The sequence below is a fragment of the Schistocerca americana genome, chromosome 8, assembly GCF_021461395.2.
Source record: "Schistocerca americana isolate TAMUIC-IGC-003095 chromosome 8, iqSchAmer2.1, whole genome shotgun sequence".
NCBI lineage: Eukaryota > Metazoa > Arthropoda > Insecta > Orthoptera > Acrididae > Schistocerca > Schistocerca americana.
In genome coordinates this window covers 208028946-208049244 of record NC_060126.1, presented here as the reverse complement: position 1 = coordinate 208049244, position 20299 = coordinate 208028946, and the positions used below count along the sequence as shown (strand labels likewise).

At 40.8% G+C, this 20299-nt stretch overlaps 1 protein-coding gene across 1 annotated transcript; it reads right to left on the bottom strand.

The window, feature by feature from the left end:
* Positions 1-962: 962 nt before the first annotated feature.
* LOC124545672 (sex-determining region Y protein-like) lies at positions 963-18682 on the bottom strand. Its single transcript, XM_047124618.1, has 3 exons — positions 18492-18682; positions 1645-1742; positions 963-1000 (listed from the first exon to the last, which is right to left on the bottom strand). Exons 1-3 carry the CDS (start codon positions 18680-18682, stop codon positions 963-965), a joined length of 327 nt encoding a protein of 108 aa, XP_046980574.1.
* Positions 18683-20299: the final 1617 nt, after the last annotated feature.

Sequence of the window (20299 nt, the reverse complement as noted above, 5' to 3'; positions counted from 1 at the left end):
GAGCAGTTGCTCGGGAAATCGCTTCACACTTTTTTTTAAGGATAATAACACTTTTTGTCATCGTTATTGCATAATTTGTAATCTTTGAAAGAACTAAAATAAATATGAAAATTAACATTAAAATTTGGTCCTTTTTTAGGGTTCGTCACCCTTTGAGATATATCAAACACGAATCAAAATATATTTTTTCGAGTGGTTAGTCCTCAGTGTTAAGTTTTGAATGAGAGTCTAACGCTCCGTGATTTACGAAATTCATCTCACATTCTCACATGTAATGTAATTCATCTTGCGTAAAAGGAAATTTACTTGAAAGTAACGCTTCTCAAATCACAATTCGCAATATTTTCCCGCAATGTTACAAACGGAAACGGTTGTGACGTCACGCTCATAGAGACGAGGCCTACGAGAAGCAAAGGTTTCTGTGCTTGAAATTGGGCCATTGATATGGTTATGAGAATGGCTGACCCACGGAAGAGAGGGAGAGGGAAGCTATAGTGCCACGTTTCATAATCATTGAGATCATTAGAGGTGGAGCGCACACTCTGACAGGCAAGCCTGAGAAACCCAGTCGGCTGTAGAATCGGCAGGATCCTAGAAGAAGAGTGGTTATGACTATTTCCTGTGGTTAATCATCAATCGTGTAATCAAATTCACGATGCATACATAATATGTCACATTTGTAGCTGTGATGGTGAAACGTGTAGAGTGCTAGACTCCAGTCCCGGTGGTCGTAGGTTCATCCCAGATGGGGGATGGGATTTCCTCCCTGTTCCAGTTTCTCCAAGACGGCCGCTGGTCCACTCAACCCAAAAATCAACGTAAGCCGTGGATTTGCTTAGCGAATCTTCAGGGGCAAACAATTAACATGCATTGATTTCGGCCAATTTACTCTGCAGTCGTTGACACAGTCTGATGACTCCAAATACAGATCTTGTGAAAAATTCCGATTGCGAACTTCTAAATCAAGCATCGACGAAGGCAGTGTATATGATTAGCTTATCTTCAAAGACAAAAAATTAACACACTAATTTCTAACACTCTACCCGGCAATCGTTAACGCTACTACAGATCTTGTGAATAATTACGATACCTGATTTCTATATTAAACATCAACGGAATCTCTGGATTTTATTAGTGTATCATCAACGACAAAACATTGATATACTTTGATTTTCGCCACTTGATCCCGGAATCGTTAAAATGTCAAAGAGTTACTTTCTTGAACTGAGTAACTTCAGAGTTGTTATATTGGAGCATGGAGACGTTAACGGTTTTGTTCTACGGGCAGAGTCAACATTTAAAATAGCTAACAGTAACTGCGTGTTTCATTGAACATATAAATAAACGGGTACTGTAGCGAGATCCAAGTCAACATTTCTCGAAGTAGATCAACGGCAAACAAGTTTCCTTCAAAATACTCGTCAGAAAAGTCTTACCAGATTACTTAAATAACATCTCAAATACCGGTGAATTCCAAGTCACGTACTCCATTAACAGCAGTGCTACGCTGTTAAAACGATAAGACTGGGCACCAGTATCTAAAATACATACTTGAATTGTAAGGAACGCAATCTGAATGGCCATGTTACCCAGCCCCACTACGGAAAAGCTGTGAAATATTATATAATGGAAGTGTGTACTCACTCGGGTACTTCCGCTTGTGTTCAGCGTCCACTTGCCTAGCTTGGGCGAAGTACTGGTCCTTGTCGGCCTTGGTCATTGATTTCCACATTGCACCGAGCCTGTAACACGGAGAAACTCGCCGTAAGTAATTTAGATAGTAATGCTTTTTAGCCACGCTACGGATCGATGCTAGATTCAAACGTTCCCTGAATTACAAAATACCAAATGATCCCGAGAAAACAATGAACGCCAAAAATCATTTGATGTGTCAAAAGCCGACAGTTTTCCGCATAGCAGGTGATGAGGATGGCGCCACAAAATACTTCAAGCGAAATCCAAACTGGGTGGATTGAGTAGTTCAGTAGATGCTGTTGCCAGTCCCAAGCCTACATAAAGGAAGAGAGTTGGAGTACAGGCGAACCGTAAAAATGTACCCATCCAGTGGATACCAAGCTTTTGAGGTGCTGGTCTCTTTCTTGTGATATTTACCTTACTTCTAGGCAAGGGGATAAGAGAATGAAAAATTCGATAGAATGCAGCGAAGCATACGTGAATATCAGAAAGATAGATGGCACCTACGAGAAATTAAATAATTCTTTGGAGAAAAGAGATGCATCTGTACGAATATCAAGGTAGGCCGGTACTAAGCAAAGAAGAGAAAGCTGAAAACTGAAAGGACATGTATTAGGGCTGTACAAAGGGAACAAACTTGAAAACAATTCTATGGAGAGACAAGAAGAAGAAGAAGAAGCAGATGGAGATGAGATAGGAGATACAATATTGCGAAAAGAATTCGACAGAGCACTGAAAGACCTACGTCGAAACAAGGCACCTGAGAACTGTTCAGATTATTAAGAGAACAAACCATGACGTACAATGGAACACTACCAATCATCAATAAACGATCTTGATAAAAGTTGGCGGATGTGTAGAGGGTCAAAATAATGTAATACGTTATTTTTTTGTTTGCGCCTAGTTTTACTTTTAAGGGGTAAAATACACCCTGAAAAGTAGTTTGGCATAATAGGTTTGGAGGGTATCAAGTTTTAGCAACAACTTGATATGCTTCAGGCACTAAAATAAAATTGTGGATTCCTAAATAAAGAAAAGAAATAAATTTAATAAGTATTCAGCTTCACAAAAATTATGTAGCAAATAAATTTAATAAACATTCAGCTTCACAAAAAATATGTAGCAGTCTCTAGTACAGTTAAATAGTTAAATTTAGCAATTAACCTGTCACAGACAGGTTTCAAATCACCAAATAAACAGCGGAATAAATATTTAAACACTGCAGACATAATCAAGAAAATTTCAAATTTATGGCGCAATTTTTGCACCTTACCCAAAGAGACGCCAAAACGAAAACAAGTTTTTCTAATAGAATGAAACGTGCTCTATTGAATAGTGTTAATGAATGTAATGTGACAGGTGTCCATTTTGAGACACATGACTTTGAACTCGGGTATATTTTGATACATTCATGTTTTTTAGTCAATTTACAGGATGGTAGCACGATTATTCAACACACAAGCCAGGCCCAAATTTGTGATTACTAAACACCCAGACAGACAGCAGTTTGGCAAAAAACCAGGTACATAGCGCACTTTCTCCACTACATACGCCTTGTTAAAGTATGGGGAAAATTTCTCGCGACATGATCTGTCGCCCACTTTGAACTGTGATTATGCCAAATGCATTGTTTTCCGAACTCTACTTCCATCATTTTTGTGTAGGGCACAAAAAGTTGTACGACTATACCCAGAAGCAAGAGTCTAGCTCTTTTACATTAGGAACAGTGGAATGCCGAACTTGAAGATTTCTTCGCGACTTTTCAGTCTCGGTAAAAGTGCTCTTCACAAAAGTGGCTCCAGCACCTCAACCAAGTTACAGGTGAGCCCTGAAACTCTGCATAAGTTCACGTACGGCCCTCAGATACAAACTGTACAAAATTCATCAAAATTGAAGATGGCTGAGCTCGGAGCCCTAGGACACTTCACGTGGAATGACCCTAATGAGTTTTGCTATATGGTAAGCAAAACAACTGGTGATTGTTGAAGTAGCGAGCGCATAAAATGAAGACTGGGGACATAAAATGTAGACTGGCTATGACAAAGAAAGCGTTTCTGAAGAAGAGAAATTTGTTGACATCGAGTATAGGTTTCAGTCACTTTTGAAAGTATTTGTATCATGTGTAACCCTGTGTGGAAGTGAAACATGGATGATAAATCGTTTAGACAAGATGAGAATAGGAGTTTTCGAAATGTGGTGCTACAGAAGACTGCTGTAGATTAGACGGGTAGATCACGTAACTAATGAGAAAGTACTGAACAGAACTGGGGAGAAGAGGAATTTGTGGCACAACTTGATTAGAAGAAGGGATCGGTGGGTAGGGCAAGTTTTGAGGCATTAAGGGATTACCAACTTTGTATTGCAGGGAAGCGTGGAAGGAAAAAATCGTAGAAGGAGACCAAGAGCTGAATACAGTAAGGAGATTCAGAAGGATACAGGTTGCAGTAGTTACTTGGAGATGAAGAGGCTTGCACAGGGCAGAGTAACATGGAGAGCTGTATCAAACCAGTCTCGACTGAAGACCACAACAACAACAATACTAAACCACAGTGGCATGCGTTATTTTAAAATAAATATAACTATACTTCATTCATGTTTATGGAATTATTTAAGCTTTGTGACCATGTTCTGAATTTAAGAAATAAATGATGTAAACATCTGAATGTGAAAGTGTTTAGGGAAAATGATATGTTTATTACTACGCTTTGTGTGTCAGACAAATTTCCAGCAAAAATGATTAAAGTGAGTGACCTAATCTCACTGGCACATCCAAAAGATAATACTCTAGATACTTCAGATCAATGTAATGCACCTGATGATGGCAGCATGCTACTGAAACGGATCGTACTAATAAATATTAGTAAAGAATGACTGAAGCGGTTAAAAATTATTTCACAAATACAACTATTTCTTGAAATAGGGATGTGGGCCATTTTTCACTCAAATACGGTCAGAGAGTTCTATTTGCTGTAAATTGACTTCGAGGACTTTAAGATTCGAGGGCTGTTACGAATAAATAATTCGAGTTTTTTACAAGAGATGCCTTTGGTGCGTGCATATCATTCGAGTCTTGTTATCGGAGAAATTCTATTTTTTAAGTTCTATTGCTCAATGGTAAAGCCTGACTACAAATGCAAAGGTCTTGTTCGATCCCCAGTCAGTCCTAGCGTTTTTATCTATCACTTGCCACTTCTTTCCCCTCTGGGCAATTTTTGTTGATCTGAAAACTGCCGAACAGCACCGTGGTTCGGAATCCACGTTAAACTGTAGGTCCCCTCTTGTCTGCCTGGGTTACGTCAGCTCAAAGGTCGGAGGAAGGCAACGGCATACCACCTCCAACAGGACAGTACCTAGTGTAACACTGTGGTATTCAAAACAATCTTCGGACTGATGACTACTTTACTTATTATAATTCTATTTTATTATCAAATTGAATGATTAATTATCAAAGATATACTCATAATTTTCTAATGAAAGCAACATCTTTCATCTTTATTTTTAATTACCAATTGCAAGAAAATGTGAGTATTCATAATGAACTAAAATTTAATATAACAATATGAAACAACAAATAGAAAATAAAATCCTTTTTCTTTCTACTCTTTACGAATGAATATGTAAGCATAACATCTAAAACAGTTTATTCATTCGAGGGGACCTCAAAAAATAATTAATAATTAGTATGGCAGATCAAATACATGTTATCGAATACTTCACTACACATGACACTGACACATTTGCATGACACTATTTTGCAACAAAGTCGCCAAGTCTCTGTAAACAAAAGTCTGAATGTTCCACCAATTCTTTTATTCTTTGACAACAGAAAACCGGTGCTTGGCAGCGGTGCCCTTCGGAAAGCGCTGGGCGCACAGCCTCGTCGTTGGAAAGTCTCTTTCCCCCAGCAGTTATTTGAACTTGCCGTAAAAATTGCCTGGAGCCTCTCGTCTGTGGTCGATGTCGATGTCTTTCCTTCCTGATCAGCAACATCCACGTCTGTGCAGCCTCGGTAAAATCTTTGACACAATTTCACTGCGGTTGGACGCGATATTGCATTGGTCCATATACCAATCACACTAAATCTGTGGGCAATTTAGACGTTTTGCCCACAAGAATCGTACTGTTGCCCCGTTTGAGTACGTTTCCGGCTACTACGTCACTACACTCACATCCGGTTATGTGTTACCTGTACGGCAGCAGAATCCGCCCCAATAGCTGAACTGCTGCCGGCACGGTGGCTCAGCGTGTTCGGTCAGAGGGTTAGCTGCCCTCTGTAATAAAAAAAATTGAGTTAATCGATCAACAACAAACTTAAAACGGGTGTCTAACGACGCCCGCCCCGAGCAGATGCAACGAACGAAAGCGAACAAAAATGAGATTTAAAAAATAAAAAGGTCAGCGCGTTGGAATGCTACCCACGGAGCCCCGGGTTCGATTCCCGGCTAGGGTGGGAGATTTTCTCCCCTCAGCGACTGAGTGTTGTGCTATCCTCTTCATCATTTCATCCACATTGTCGACGCGCAAGTCGCCCAATATAAGTCTTGCACTTGGCGGCCAAATTTCCGGCCACTGACGCCATACGATCATTTATTACTTTTTGAAGTCCCTTACGTATACAGCTTTTGGGTAAAATTGAAACAGGGGATAGTGGGCCCACAACAGATTACATCAAAATAGGAAACTAATGGTCGGAAATGCGTATTTACTGTGTTATGCACATACACAGCGTACACCACATAACGAAAAAGTACACAGTAACTGTTCAAAGCGACGACTACCAGTATCAATGCATGTATTGGGATGGCGTATACAGTTCTGCTTCACTCTCGCAAAAATCCTGGGTGTCTATTGTAAACTGAAACAGGCAGCAGGTGAAAAACAGCGTCACCCCTGACCACCAAACAGACTTGATGTACATAATTTAGCTCATAGCATGTGTCGTGTGACGACCGCACCGGCGCCTTAGCCTGTACCAAACGCACACCACTATCACCTGATGTCAGTTGTCCATTGCATCAGACAGCTTGTGATGTGTTAGTGGTGAGGCGTGTTACTGTGTACAGTGCACCACGCGTAGTCAAAAAATGGAAAGTTACTCATCACGAAAGTTGGCACACATGCATTTAACGTACGGTGCGGCAGGATGCAGTGCTCCAACGGGGGTTATCCTAATCGGAAGAATTTTATCTCCGTGGATGCCAACTTACGAGTGGCGGGGTCGTTCGCACCACAGAGAACCGGCCAAGATTCCCGCCATGACACATCCAAACACCAGACTTAGGTTGCACTGCCCATCACCTAGCAATAAGCACCCGTCAACTTGCCCGTCAAATGCACACTTCGCAGAATGCAGCGAGGAGAGTACTGGTGGAACATGTATTACACCCCCATCATAAAGATCGTGTGCAAGCACTGAGAGCAATGGATTTTGAGCCCCACGTTCACTTTCGTAAATGGTTTGTCCACCACAGTGTTGTAGTTCCGAACTTTGTAGTTTGTGTTGTTCACGGATGAGACTTCATTCACCCGTAGTGATGTTTTAAACAACCGCTACATCCACGTCTGGAGTGAGGGCAATCCCCGCACCGACCACATCGGTGGCCACCAGGCACGACTCTCTTGTCAATGTATTATCTTTAAGGTCGTTAGCGATTTAGCTCAAACTAGTGTTGTAGGGAATCGAGTGTGACCCTTCTGCAAGAATTATCCCGACATTCGCTCAAAGTAATTCAGGAAATCTGTGGGAAACAAACTCTAATTCGTCTCGACAGATGGTTAACTGAACTTGTGTGTGTGTGTGTGTCAGTCATTATTGTTTTGAGTAAAGTTTCTCTTCCTTAAGTATTGTGGCAACATATAATTAACGTTTCATAGACGGTGGAGACCTGATTGACGTCATGGTGTATCCACTCTCGTTGCATTTCAAAAGTAATGAGGATGCTCCTCTGTCTGTTAAAACTCTGATATTAATAGATGCTTAAGTTCTAGTAAGTACGAGGAAAGAAACGGCTCACACATTCGACTTGAATTGTTTCGATGAAACACTACTGTGCTAATCTGTAATGGTCGTATTAGAATCTTTTATCGTTGCTGCTACTCGTGTGATGGATTTCCTCCAAGGTCAATATTGACACTGTGCTAACAGTTAAAAATACAGTACAAAAATGGTTTTCACGCCATTTTCCATAAAAATTTAGGCAGTGGTGACTATGATGTGAAGTTCGTTTATTTGTTACTTATAATTAGTAACTTTTAATTTCAACTGTCAGCGTATTTATATCAGGATTTCCCCCACATCGTTCTCATTTTGAGCAGCATCACTATTGATCCATAACGTTCGTTTACGGAGAAATGAAACAGTTGGAAAATGGCAAAGTTGAGAAAAAAATTGTATTAATTTTATACTTTAAGTCCCTCTGGATTACCATAAATTACCAAGAAAGTGTGGTATGAAACCTTATTTGCTGCCTCTACTGGTCCACGTTCCAAGGTGTTCCTGCGAGATGTGCTGCCACTGTTCTTTGAGACAGTATTATGAATACTTAGATTTTCATGCGATTAGCAATTAAAACGGAATGACGTAATTTTTATTATAAATTTGGATTAATATTTGTTAATTAATATTTCAACATGATAATAAATGCAAAATGCAAATAAAAGTAGAGTTTGTCCAACGAGAATCGAACCAGTGACCTTGCGGTAACAAAACTACAACGCTATACACGTGCACTCTGTCAATATCATAATATCTTTTTTCCGCGAATCGATGTGGTTTCAACACGACGGTACACCAGGCCACTTCGATGCTAATGTTCGCTAGCACCGGAATAACACGTACTCTCATCGTTGGATTGGAAGTGGGAGGTCCTGTCCCGTGGCCACGGCGGTCGTCCGATCTCACACCTCTGAACTTTTCCCCCCGAGGCTACAAGACGCCGGTGTATGAAGCCAAAAAGATACGGATGAAGACCGACTTGTTACGGTCCAAGCTGCCTGTCTTCTGGTTCAGGGATCATTGAGAGAGTGCAGCAGAACGTCATGCGCCGTTGCCACGCATGAATTGAGACTGGCGGTCGTCAGTTTGAACAATTAGTCTGAGCTACGTTGTTGTTACGTGGCGTATGCTGTGTTGTATGTCCACAACATAATAAATATACAACCATTAGGTCCCGCCCGAACAGGCCGTGAAGGTCCAACATTATCGACCGGCCGTCGTCTCATTCTCAGATGGGGAGATGGAAGTGCATGTGGTCAGCACGAATGTCAGTTTACGAGATCGGAGCCGCCACTTCTCAACGAAGTAGCTCCTCAGTTTGTCTCACAAGGGCTGAGTGCACCCCTCTCACCAACAGCCCTCGGCAACCGGGTGTCACCCATCCAAATACTAGCCCAGCCTGACGGCGCTTAACTTCAGTAATTTGACGAGAACCGATGCTACCACTGCGGCAAGGACGTTGGCCCATTGGTTCCCTACCTTAATATAATCGTTTTCGGACCCACTGTCACCTGTTTCAGTTTGACCCAAAAGGCTTTGAACATCCTGTTTATGATTGTATCAGACAGCAATATGACATTTCGAATTTTTGTACCAAACTGTAATCTGTTATGAATACTTAGATTTTCATGCTATTAGCAATTAAAACAGAATGATGTAATTTTTATTACAAATTTGGATTAATATTTGTTAATTAATATTTCGAAATGATAATAAATGCACAATTCAAATAAAAACAGAGTGCGTCTAACAAGAAGCGAATCAGTGACCTCTCCGTTACAAGACTACAGCGCTGCACACGCACTCTCTGTCAATATTCAAGTTTGTACTCAACATCGCTCGGAAATTTTCAGTTATCGCTTATTTCACGTCCGGCAATGATTTAGTCATATGAAAAACGTCAAGCTGTAGCGTGGTAACAAGATCATGAAATTAAACTTTACAGTTCCTCAACAACTGGCTGGCTAGGTTTAAAGATCGGAGGAAGAAACTGCATACGAGCTCCAACAGAACTATCCCTAGTAAATCCCCATCCCGTTGGAACCAAACTTCTGTTTGAGGATACTTTCCTTTTGTTCTTGCAGCGTGGAGTAGCCGCGTGGACTGGGGCGTTCGTTCACGGTTCGCGCGGCTCCTCCCGTCGGAGGTTCGAGTCCTCCCTCGGGCATGAGTGTGTGTGTTGTCCTTAGCGTAAGTTAGTTTAAGTTAGATTAAGTAGTGTGTAAGCTTAGGGACCGATGACTTAAGCAGTTTGGTCCCATAAGATCTTGTCAAAAACTTCCGAAAAAATTTGCGTTTGTTCCTCACACTTTAGGAAGAGGAACTGGGTATTAACAAAGTTTGTATCACTTACAAACTGTTAGATAAACAGGCATTCAAAGTGAATGACTGCAGAGGATTTCACTGATAATTCTGTCTGACGCCTGTCTTCTGCAAATTATCATCATTGCAGATGAGAACTTGTGCTAACAGTTCGATCCACCGTAGTGCAGGCAGCTATCATCAACGCAGTACACAGCTACCTACATCCATCAAAGTTTTTCAGAAATCTTAAAGTGTGGAACCTGTACACTCGAAAAAATTTCAATAAAAAGACTTCGATGATTGTTGCTAGAGTCTTTACATACGTTACTACAAGTGTGTTACAGTGACTGGAGGTTATTTTGAATATGGTTGATGATATTTTTTTGTTTACTACGATTTATTTATTTTATAACAAACCAGTCACTGTATTCTGAAAATGAACCTTGTTCAGCAGCCACCTCACTACATCACTTTGGCATTTTCGATCGCTGAACTGAGGCAGCTTTCAGCAGATCGGCTTCTGTTTTTAGTGGATTTTTTCTATAAGAGACGGGCCAACACATCAGTATTCGTAATTCATACGGATACTTGTCTACTTCCAGTTCCTTTACTCCAGGGTATTTCATGTCAAACGTACTTGCTAATTTGTTGTAATCCAGATGGTCTTAAAATATAAAATTAACACTAATTTTTCCTGAACTGTGCCATTTTTCAGACCGACGGAGGTGGCGCAGCTGTTACCAAACTGGACGCGTATTCAGGAGGACGACGGTTCAAATTCGCGTCCGGCCATCCTGATTTATGTTTTACGTGATTTCCTTTAATCGCTTCAGGTAAATGTCGGGATAATTCCTTTGAAAGAGCACACCCGACTTCCTTCTCCACCTTTCCTTATTCCGATGGGACTGATGACCTCGCTGTTTTGGATGCCTCCCCCAAATCAATGAACCAACCATTTTTCGGCAAATGAGCATTATGGATCAATAGTGATGGTATACAAAATAGGAACGATGTGGGGAAAATCCTGATATAAAATGGTTCAAATGGCTCTGAGCACTATGGGACTCAACTGCTCAGGTCATTAGTCCCCTAGAACTTAGAACTAGTTAAACCTAACTAACCTAAGGACACCACAAACATCCATGCCCGAGGCAGGATTCGAACCTGCGTCCGTAGCGGTCTTGCGGTTCCAGACTGCAGCGCCTTTAACCGCACGGCCACTTCGGCCGGCAAAATCCTGATATAAATACGCTCATACACTACAAAGTAAAAGTCGCTAATTATAAGTCTTAAATAAACGAACTTCACCTCGTAATAGCTACTGGTAAATTTTTATAGGAAACGTCGTAAAAACTTTGGAAACACAACTGCAGTAACTCTTTTATGTCCTATATTTTTAAGAGTTACCACAGTGTCAACATTGATCTTGGAGGAAATCCATCACACGAGTAGCAGCAATGATAAAACGATAGATTGTAATACGGCCACTACGAATTACTACACTCATGTTTCACCGAAACGATTCTAGCCGAATTTGTAAGCCGTTTCTTTCATCGTAATTACTAGAGCTTTAGCATTTGCTACTACCTGAGTTTTAACGGGCAAAGGAGCATCCTCACTACTTTAGAAATGGAATGAGAGTGGACACACTATGCAGTCAATTAGGTCTCCACCATGCATGAAACGTAAATTACTGGTTTCCATAATACTTACGGAACACAAGCTTTTCTGAAAGTAATAATGACTGATCCACATAGACATACGCAATCAACAGAGTTCAGTTAACCATCTGTCAAGGTGAATTAGTTTCTGTTTCCAACAGGTTTCCTAAATTACTGCGAGCGAATGTCGGGATAATTCCTGCAAAAAGGTCACATTCGATTCCCTACAACACTAGTTTGTGCTAAATCTCCTCTCCGCCTCGTGATGACTGGGTGTTGCGTGATGTCCTTAGGTTTAAGTAGTTCTAAGTTCTAGGGGACTGATGACCATAGATGTTAAGTCCCATAGTGCTCAGAGCCATTTGAACCATTTGCTAAATCTCTAACGACCTCAAAGTCGACGAGATGTTGAACCCCACCCCTCTCTTTCCTTCAAGTTCGGAGGTACTTTCAACTCAGAAAGGAGCTCACGCGAAATTGTGTTTTCGACTTACGCGTGGCATCCATCGCTATTGTTCCGTTCCTCAACTATATTAAGTTACGGCCGAAGTTAGTAACTTTATATTACTTTTTACGTCAGAGTCAAAGTATTACTCGCCTACCAGAAAGTTACATTCTGGATACTGTCCACAATTTGTTACGCTTTAGGGTAATATCTTTCTTCTATTTTTCACCAATATGATATCGCATTCTTCGGCTCTTAGTGTCCTTAAAATGATATTCTTATACGTATATTACCTAACTTCAAAGCGAAATAATGACATAAAACAACTTGTTACATGTTTTCTACTTCTTGTACTTGTTTTAGCAAGGTTCCATGTTTATCACAATAAAGCCTCACAAGCATTTATTTTACAATTTAGAAATATCAGTATTCCAAACTATATTCAATAAACTTTAATGGAATTTAATCGTCTCAGTTAATCAGTATCAATAAAATACTTACAACGCTCTCCATAACTAACAGGGGTCCACATAATGACTGTGTGGAGACGGATGAAATGCACAAACATGGGGAAAAAACAAGATGATCAAGTTATGCTGCTCCCAATGTGACTGTATTTGACTGTCATCTCAAAACAGGTTTCCACAACAGCTGTGTCATAAGAGATTTGTAAGGTTGGTACCCTTTTAGACACGCAGTTGAGTGGACCTATAAAACGTGTAATAAATCTGAGGCTTCATGACTCCATTTGTAGGCATTAAAGCCACACGTTGCCCATCTGTACAGTTCCTGATTAGTTAGCTCACTATAATTATGTGTTGTTATTATAACTACCTTCAGAAAGATTGTTAATTGCACTATCCATTCAAGCCGACCAACACCTCAATCAGAATAATAGTTAGCTGACACATTGCTTGTTGAAAAAACAAATAAAATTCTGACCTGAAGTACTTCAAGCAAACTTAAAACACAAACCGATTTATAACTCTTCCCTTACAGAATCTATCATTATCCTGCTATGACATCTCATTAATTTTTTTTTACTGTGGTGTGAAGGATATGCACAAGACACAATAATCAATTTTATGGGGGAAGTGCAATGGTAGAAATCGTGACAAAAAAGCTTATCATACTGCAGCGTCAGATTCATCATGAAACAACAAAAATTATAATCTATCTCATCCTACGAAACTCAAACCGTAACACAATTTCTGATCTGTAATCTTGCTTTAAATTAATAACGCATGTTGTAAGACACTACGACCATGGACTAACAAGAAACCAAATCAATAAACATGTTAAAAGGCAACAATATGCTATGGTAACACTCCATAACCCATCCATGAAGAAGGTTTAGATTTGGAACTGCAGAGATTAGGTTCGGGGCTGTGGATGTCAAAAGATGACATTGCACCAACAGACTCCTTATGGCAAGACAGTAAAGCACCTGGGAATCGAGTGGTGAAGGGGTTGAGACTAGTCTGAATGTTGGAGAATGTTCGACAGCGTTCTCAAATGTCCCATTATCGTGTTTTGGGGATAGTTCCAGTTGTGTATAGAGCGTGCCAGGAGGTACGGTCAACATTCAGGAATATGACAGGTACGATCATTCGAAGCAAAAAGTCTAGTAAACAGGCGATTCAAACTGCTTACCTTTGGGGATATGAGCACTTCTTCATCCTCGATTGTGTGAGACAGATCTCCTCTACCACAAGCTCTTTATTTTTCATATTTTGAAAGGTGGCTGTATCAACTAAAAAAATATAAAAATGTATAGGAAACATGTGGTCTAAAGTGCACATCTCAAGAGCTATGAGCAGTTGTTCATCTTTGCTACTGCGAAATACAGCTCTTCCGCTGAAGTTCTTAAGGTATACATTTATAAATCGTGTTCATTAGATATCTTTTCTTGTTTTGGTTCATATTGCCTCCTCCCAAAATATTGGATGCAAAAAGCTTGCAGCAGAAGAGGTTTTTTTTAACAATATCGAAGATGAATACGTGTGTACTGCTCTTAGGTATGCCTTTGAAGAATCCATGTTTACTAGTCTGTTTTGCTTCGAATGATCGTTCCTGTCGTATCCCTGAATATTCACCATTTCTCTTGGGACAACCTGTATATAGGAGGTGACGAGACACATGCATCAGTGTACAGTACTTATGGAAATGATTACAGTGTATCAAGGAAAAGTGAAACAAATTTTAGTGAAGGTTGCGGGCTTTCAAATAACTACGCACCCTCCGACTCAACGTTAAAATATTGAAAGTTTTGGCTGGATCGTTGCCTAGGGACTGGGATACGTAGTTGCTGCATTTCAGGCCAAATACTGCTGAGTCTACAGTATACAATAGGAATGCACACATGAATCGAATGGTCGAAGGTTTCTATCACTCAGCAATTGCGAGTTATGAAAGAAACGTAAATTTATAAATGAAAAATTGCAATTAAATAAAATCTGTAGGTACTATCTTAACGACTTTAAATGATGAGTACGATAGTAGAAGTACTTTTGAGAATGCGGTATATTTCTGCAAAACACTTATTAGTGTTGATGGTCCAGCAATTAAATAAAATATAAGTTGAATAACCGGGAAACAATAGAGTCCTACTGCACGTAATTAACTATGAACAACATAGCTCGCGAAATATTCACTTCTAAGCGCACACTACGTCTTCGCAGTAGAGGCCACGGAAATCTCACAAGTGCACAAGTCGACACTCCGAAGTATTTCTATCTGCCGCGACCATGCGCAGACCACTCCACTCTCCAAGTCCCCGCGACTGTGCGTCCGTCGCGCCCAGCACTTTCCGTGTGCTGTCCCGTACTGTCCAGAACTCCCGCACTGCCAGAGTCCTCTCCGGAAACGATGCTCACGTACACTCACAAACATATTAAAACACGTACGAAATACTGGATTTACATTTAAATAACTTGAAATTAAATAATATTCCTGCGGGTGGCCCATAAACACGCTTTAAAACACATTATTAGATACATAAACAAATTAAATAAAGATATATCAAAGGAATAGAACAAAAGGTAGGCCAACAGCCTAATGTCTCTGTGTTTTCTAAAACACAGTAAATATTTAACCAATTTCTTCATGAATAGCATATATCGGATATAAACAAAGACATAAATGAATAAATATATTTATAAGCATGCTGCTACCGTTTTTTCGTGTAACTGTGGAGTTCTTATGGCCCGACGCGATCGATAGTAATCGGCCACTTTGACCTCTAAGAACTCGTGTACTATTCAAGTTACATGCCTGTAATTTACACCTGTTTAGGTTTACACTAATAGCTTTCTATAGACACGTAGATCGACGAAATCGGATGAACCGTTCAGGTTTTGGAAATTCGTTGCTGGATGTTACTTGTATAATTTACCGTCACATACTAAACTTTAAACTAATAAAGATATTGAAAATCTGTTTACACCATCAGAATCGTCATGCAAATAATAGTAATTTACATGTTTCTTTTAGAGGTATCATGATTCATCTGACTACTATTAATTTCTATACGAACTTTGAAATGTCTGCCATGATGGTTTCACAAAGTGCGCCATCTTGGCGTACAAGTTTCTTTCATTGACACAGCGTCACCAGTCACTCTGCTGGACCATGCTCTGGGGCTACCCCTCTCGTCCGGCTGACGTTCGCCACCACGTCTTTGCTGCCGGATCCGGTTGGCCGAGCGGCCATGCGAACTTAGAATATTTTCAGGGCGCCACAACTCGCCCGTTACCTCACATAGTGAAGTGCTGAAGGTTAGGGACTGCGTATTAAGCGGAATTTTAGTGTATGATATTAACATTTAATGCCCGCATCCCGTGGTCGTGCGGTAGCGTTCTCGCTTCCCCCACCCGGGTTCGATTCCCGGCGGGGTCAGGGATTTTCTCTGCCTCGTGATGGCTGGGTGTTATGTGCTGTCCTTAGGTTAGTTAGGTTTAAGTAGTTCTAAGTTCTAGGGGACTTATGACCACAGCAGTTGAGTCCCATAGTGCTCAGAGCCATTTGAACCATTTTTTATTAACATTTAATACGATGCCGAACGTAAAAGAGGAGGAAATATTAGCAATGGTGATTCAAAATAATGAAATAGAAAGAAAAGCAAAGAAATGAAACAGACGAGGAGCGAGAAGCGAATTTAGCTTCACAACGAAAGAGAATAAATAAATTGAAAGAAAACGATGAAATCAGAGTAGTGGGTCGAGTGAGGTACATAACAAACAGACAGAGAGAAACTACTGAAGGGACAAGGCGTTTTTAATATTTATTTTTACTATTTTCTCAAACGTTTTCAACTGAGCTGGAATGTTCTCAGAAAAAACATTAAAATAAAGACCAAGAGAAGCGTGTCTTTTCAGATAGCTGTCAACTAATTTCACGCTCTTCATGAGCTGATGAAATTATTGTAAACGATGTTTCCGGCCGTTACAAAAAGTATACCCCACCAGCTGCTAATAAATTTCATTAGATGTTCAACTACAATAGGATAAGGGAAACTGTAACTTTCACAGCTGCTGCTAAAACTCCTAAGGGCATGTCCAGCCGCTTAATTATGTTTTTCTGTCCTTCGCGATGGCACCTTTTCTTCGCGAAGAGCAAGAATTGTGTGTTTAGTGTATCTGGTAAATGTAGGTGACTGTAATGGGTGCGTGAAAGTGTGGTGTTACGTTTGCGTTGGATGATTATGAGAAGGGAGAGGATGAAACACTGTGTCCACATACAGTTTACTCTTCCAGAATAGCTCCAGGGACGCAGCCGAGCTTCACGTCCACATTCGACAGACGGATCACACTCGAAAATGTCAAAATGCCCTCACTTCATGAGACACTGTGGGTGGGTTTGGAATCTACTTCAGAACATTGACACAAAGATTGGCGTTCAGAAACTTAACAGCACCAACCCCAGCGGCACGTGGTTTACTCGGGCTGTTATCTACCCAAGTACTCGCCACGCCCGACATCGGTGACGAGACGACAACTGGTGTATTGAGCTAGGTAAGACCATTGGCGCCCTATTTACAGGGTGGCGCACGAAATGTGTTACCATTTTGTTTTCATGGAGATTTGTTCTAACTCAGCACATGCTCAGAATGTCCACCATTTCGTTTCCTAACTTCCTTGAAACGAACACTGAAGTTAGTGATTACCCTACGGCACATGTCTTCCGTAATTTCACTGCAAGCTTGAAGAATAAGTCTTCTGAGCTCCATTAAATCACGTGGACGTTTCGGGAAATTTTTTTCCTTTAGGTACCCCCAAAGAAAAAAGTCACATGGATTGAGGTCTGGACTATTGGGGGGCCAAATTTGTCAGTCACTGAAGCTACCTGGAAACCTGAGTGAAATGATCCGCATGTCGAAATGCTCGTGCAAAAACTCCAACACAGTGTTTGCAGTATGTGGCCTTGCTCCATCTTGCATGAACCACTGCGTGTTGAAGGGCAAGGCAGTAACAAGAAGATGTGGAATGAAGCTATTGCGAAGCATGCTCAAATAATGCTCGCTGTTCACAGTTTCTTCAAAGAAAAGGGTCCAATAAGTCCGTGACTGGAAATTACTGCCCACGCTGTAATCCTCGGAGCATAATGTTGTTCATGAAGCACTTGTGGGTTTTCAGTGGCCCAAATGCGTAAATTTTGTTGTTAACCACACCGTATAAATGAAAATGCGCCTCGTCTGAAAATCAAACGTTGTTGAGAGTTTCTTCCCTATCCTCCGCCCACTGAGCAAACAGTAGTCTCTGCCGCTTGTGTTCCTCTGTAAGCTTCTGTGCACAGGTCATCTTGTATGGGTACATATGGAGGCCACTTTTAAGAACGCGTTGAATGGAGCGTCTGGATATTCCCAGTTGCACTGCTGCCTTTCTACAAGATTTCCCGGGACTTCTCTGTACAGCAACTCACACCCTTTCAATATTCTCCGGTGAAAAAACAGGCTTAGGCCGATGTCGCTTCGCTTCCAATACTGTTCCTTCCTGTACAAATTTATCGTAAACCTGTGGATGGTCTTCTTGCAAGGGACCCATCATGTGTTAAACTGTTGTCGAAAACGCCTCTGAGTCACAACAAGGCTTTTCGTTTCATGAAAAAGTAACACAATTGCCGATCGTTGCTGTGTCGTCAGTCTTCCATCGTCAGCCATTGCTGCTTACTAGTCTCATAGCGGCAGTATCGTGACTTACACGTCATTTCGTAACTCATTTGTTTTTCCAAGCTCTGCTGGTACTGCTGTAGAGATCCGAGCAGGATGTGCGTCGTAAATTGTGAAAGAAACAATTGGTAACACATTCCGTGCGCCACCCTGTAGATGCAACAGTAGGCTCGAAGTCCCTCTGTTTCCGCTGAAAAAAAATCGTCAAGTTGGTAAGGCACTCACCGGACGCTGATGTCCTTGTTGCTCTCGCGCGGGTAGTTGACAGCCAGTTTCTTGCGCCATTCGTTGGCGAAGATCATGAAGGCGTTGGGAGGGCGCGGGATCTTCTGGCGTGTCGTGAATTCCACGGTGGACGGCGACAGTTCGCACACACGAACCGAATCCACCGCTACCACTGAAACATGCGTCAGCATTTTTACTCTTCGCGTGGCAGATAAACAGAGACCACCTCATACTGTGCCACATATGACGTGCTAAAATCTGAGACTGTGTCACATGAAAGAGAAACGAATAGCATCATAGCGCCATTTTTCAAGAAGGGTTGCAGGAAATTATGTCAAAATTATAGTAGATACTTTCTTGTCTCATTTGAGAAAATTCTGGTAAAGAGAGTACGACAGATAGAAGGAAGCGGACAGAGACAGGAACAATACTTGTAGGGATGAGGAAGGTATACACTGTGCCAAATTTTTGTGTAATCCAGCTCCAAGAGAAACACTACATATACGGTAACGACTTAGTGATAGTGTTCCTGGATGCTACGAAGAATTATGATAATGTGAAAAGAAGCAAGATTTGGAAAGCCATTTAGAAAAGGAAATTGGAAGGCTGACTTGAGAGGAAAAATAGAAATGCTCAGTTAAGTATGAGTTGCGTAGAAGTGGGAGGAGATAAGACTGATTGGTTGGAACATAAATAATTATTTAAATAAAAATAAATTTTACGATACCATGTTTTTAAATCGACCTAGCCCCACACGGATAGTCCTGAAATTTTGTCGCTGTCAATTTTTTATAGCTGTAAAAATACTTGTAAGATATAAAACGGAAAACGTGGTGCGTATGCAACAGACAATAGTAAGAAGGCGTATTACTCATTCATATCGGTGATGAATTGCTTGCGCCCCACGTTTTCCGCTTTAAATAATATAAGTAGCTATTAAAAATTCACAATCACAGATTTTCAGGACTATCTCTATAGGATTAAGAATCAGTATGGGGCTAGGAGAAATTATTCTATACCTTTTAACTTAAAAAAAGTGGCACATTAAAAACTGATTTTTATTTAGTTATTTTCTGCTTTTTAGTCGTGTGTGTGTGCGTGTGTGTGTGCACGCGGGTGCGTGCGTACTTGCGTGAGTGTGCATGTAAGAGATTTTTAAACCGATTTCAAACATTTTGATGATATTACACCCAGAGGCAGGTGATAAGTTTCAGGCTAATTTCAGTTCCTCTTCACTTGAGTTAATGTACTGATTATACTAAACTCTCGCTAATACGGCCCTCAGTATTCCTGCCTCTCAGTAATCCGGTACACTTCCAGCTTCTCGACGTTCAACCTGAAATGACGCCTACAATAATACACTTTGAAATTGTGGCTTTCATTATGGATCATTATCATGCCTTATAAAGGAAAATGCGTTATGCTAGACCTCAAGCAGAAACCCGAAAGTAGATACAAACTGAAGTTCTTCACAGAAAACTATTGTTGCTAGCAACAGTGTTGGGCGAACAATTATTTATAACCAACTTTGTAGTCCTGTCTTCCCCCGTTGCGTGTAATATTACGGTATATTTATAATTTTTACTTATGGACCGTCTGACAGCAACTGAATAAAACACAATTTTAGTGCCATACGCGTTTCGCCTTTATTTTCTGCAAGGCATCATCAGTGGCAGGTTGCGTGGACAATTTCTTAAATATTATGCTCCTGTTGCATTTTTGGTGTTGTTCTTCTTCTTATGAATGCCAATTTGCGGTTTTTTCCCCACATTCCACAGCACTATGAACTGAACGCTTGTTCAATGCAA

Excerpts from the sequence above, each read along its gene's own strand:
- LOC124545672 (XM_047124618.1), bottom strand. The coding sequence starts at position 18,682 with ATGCTGACGCATGTTTCAGTGGTAGCGGTGGATTCGGTTCGTGTGTGC. Across the intron at positions 1,743-18,491 it reads AACAAGGACATCAGCGTCCG|GCTCGGTGCAATGTGGAAAT; the intron begins GTGAGTGCCTTA and ends TCCGTGTTACAG. Across the intron at positions 1,001-1,644 it reads ACACAAGCGGAAGTACCCGA|ATAAGCTAATCATATACACT; the intron begins GTGAGTACACAC and ends TTGTCTTTGAAG.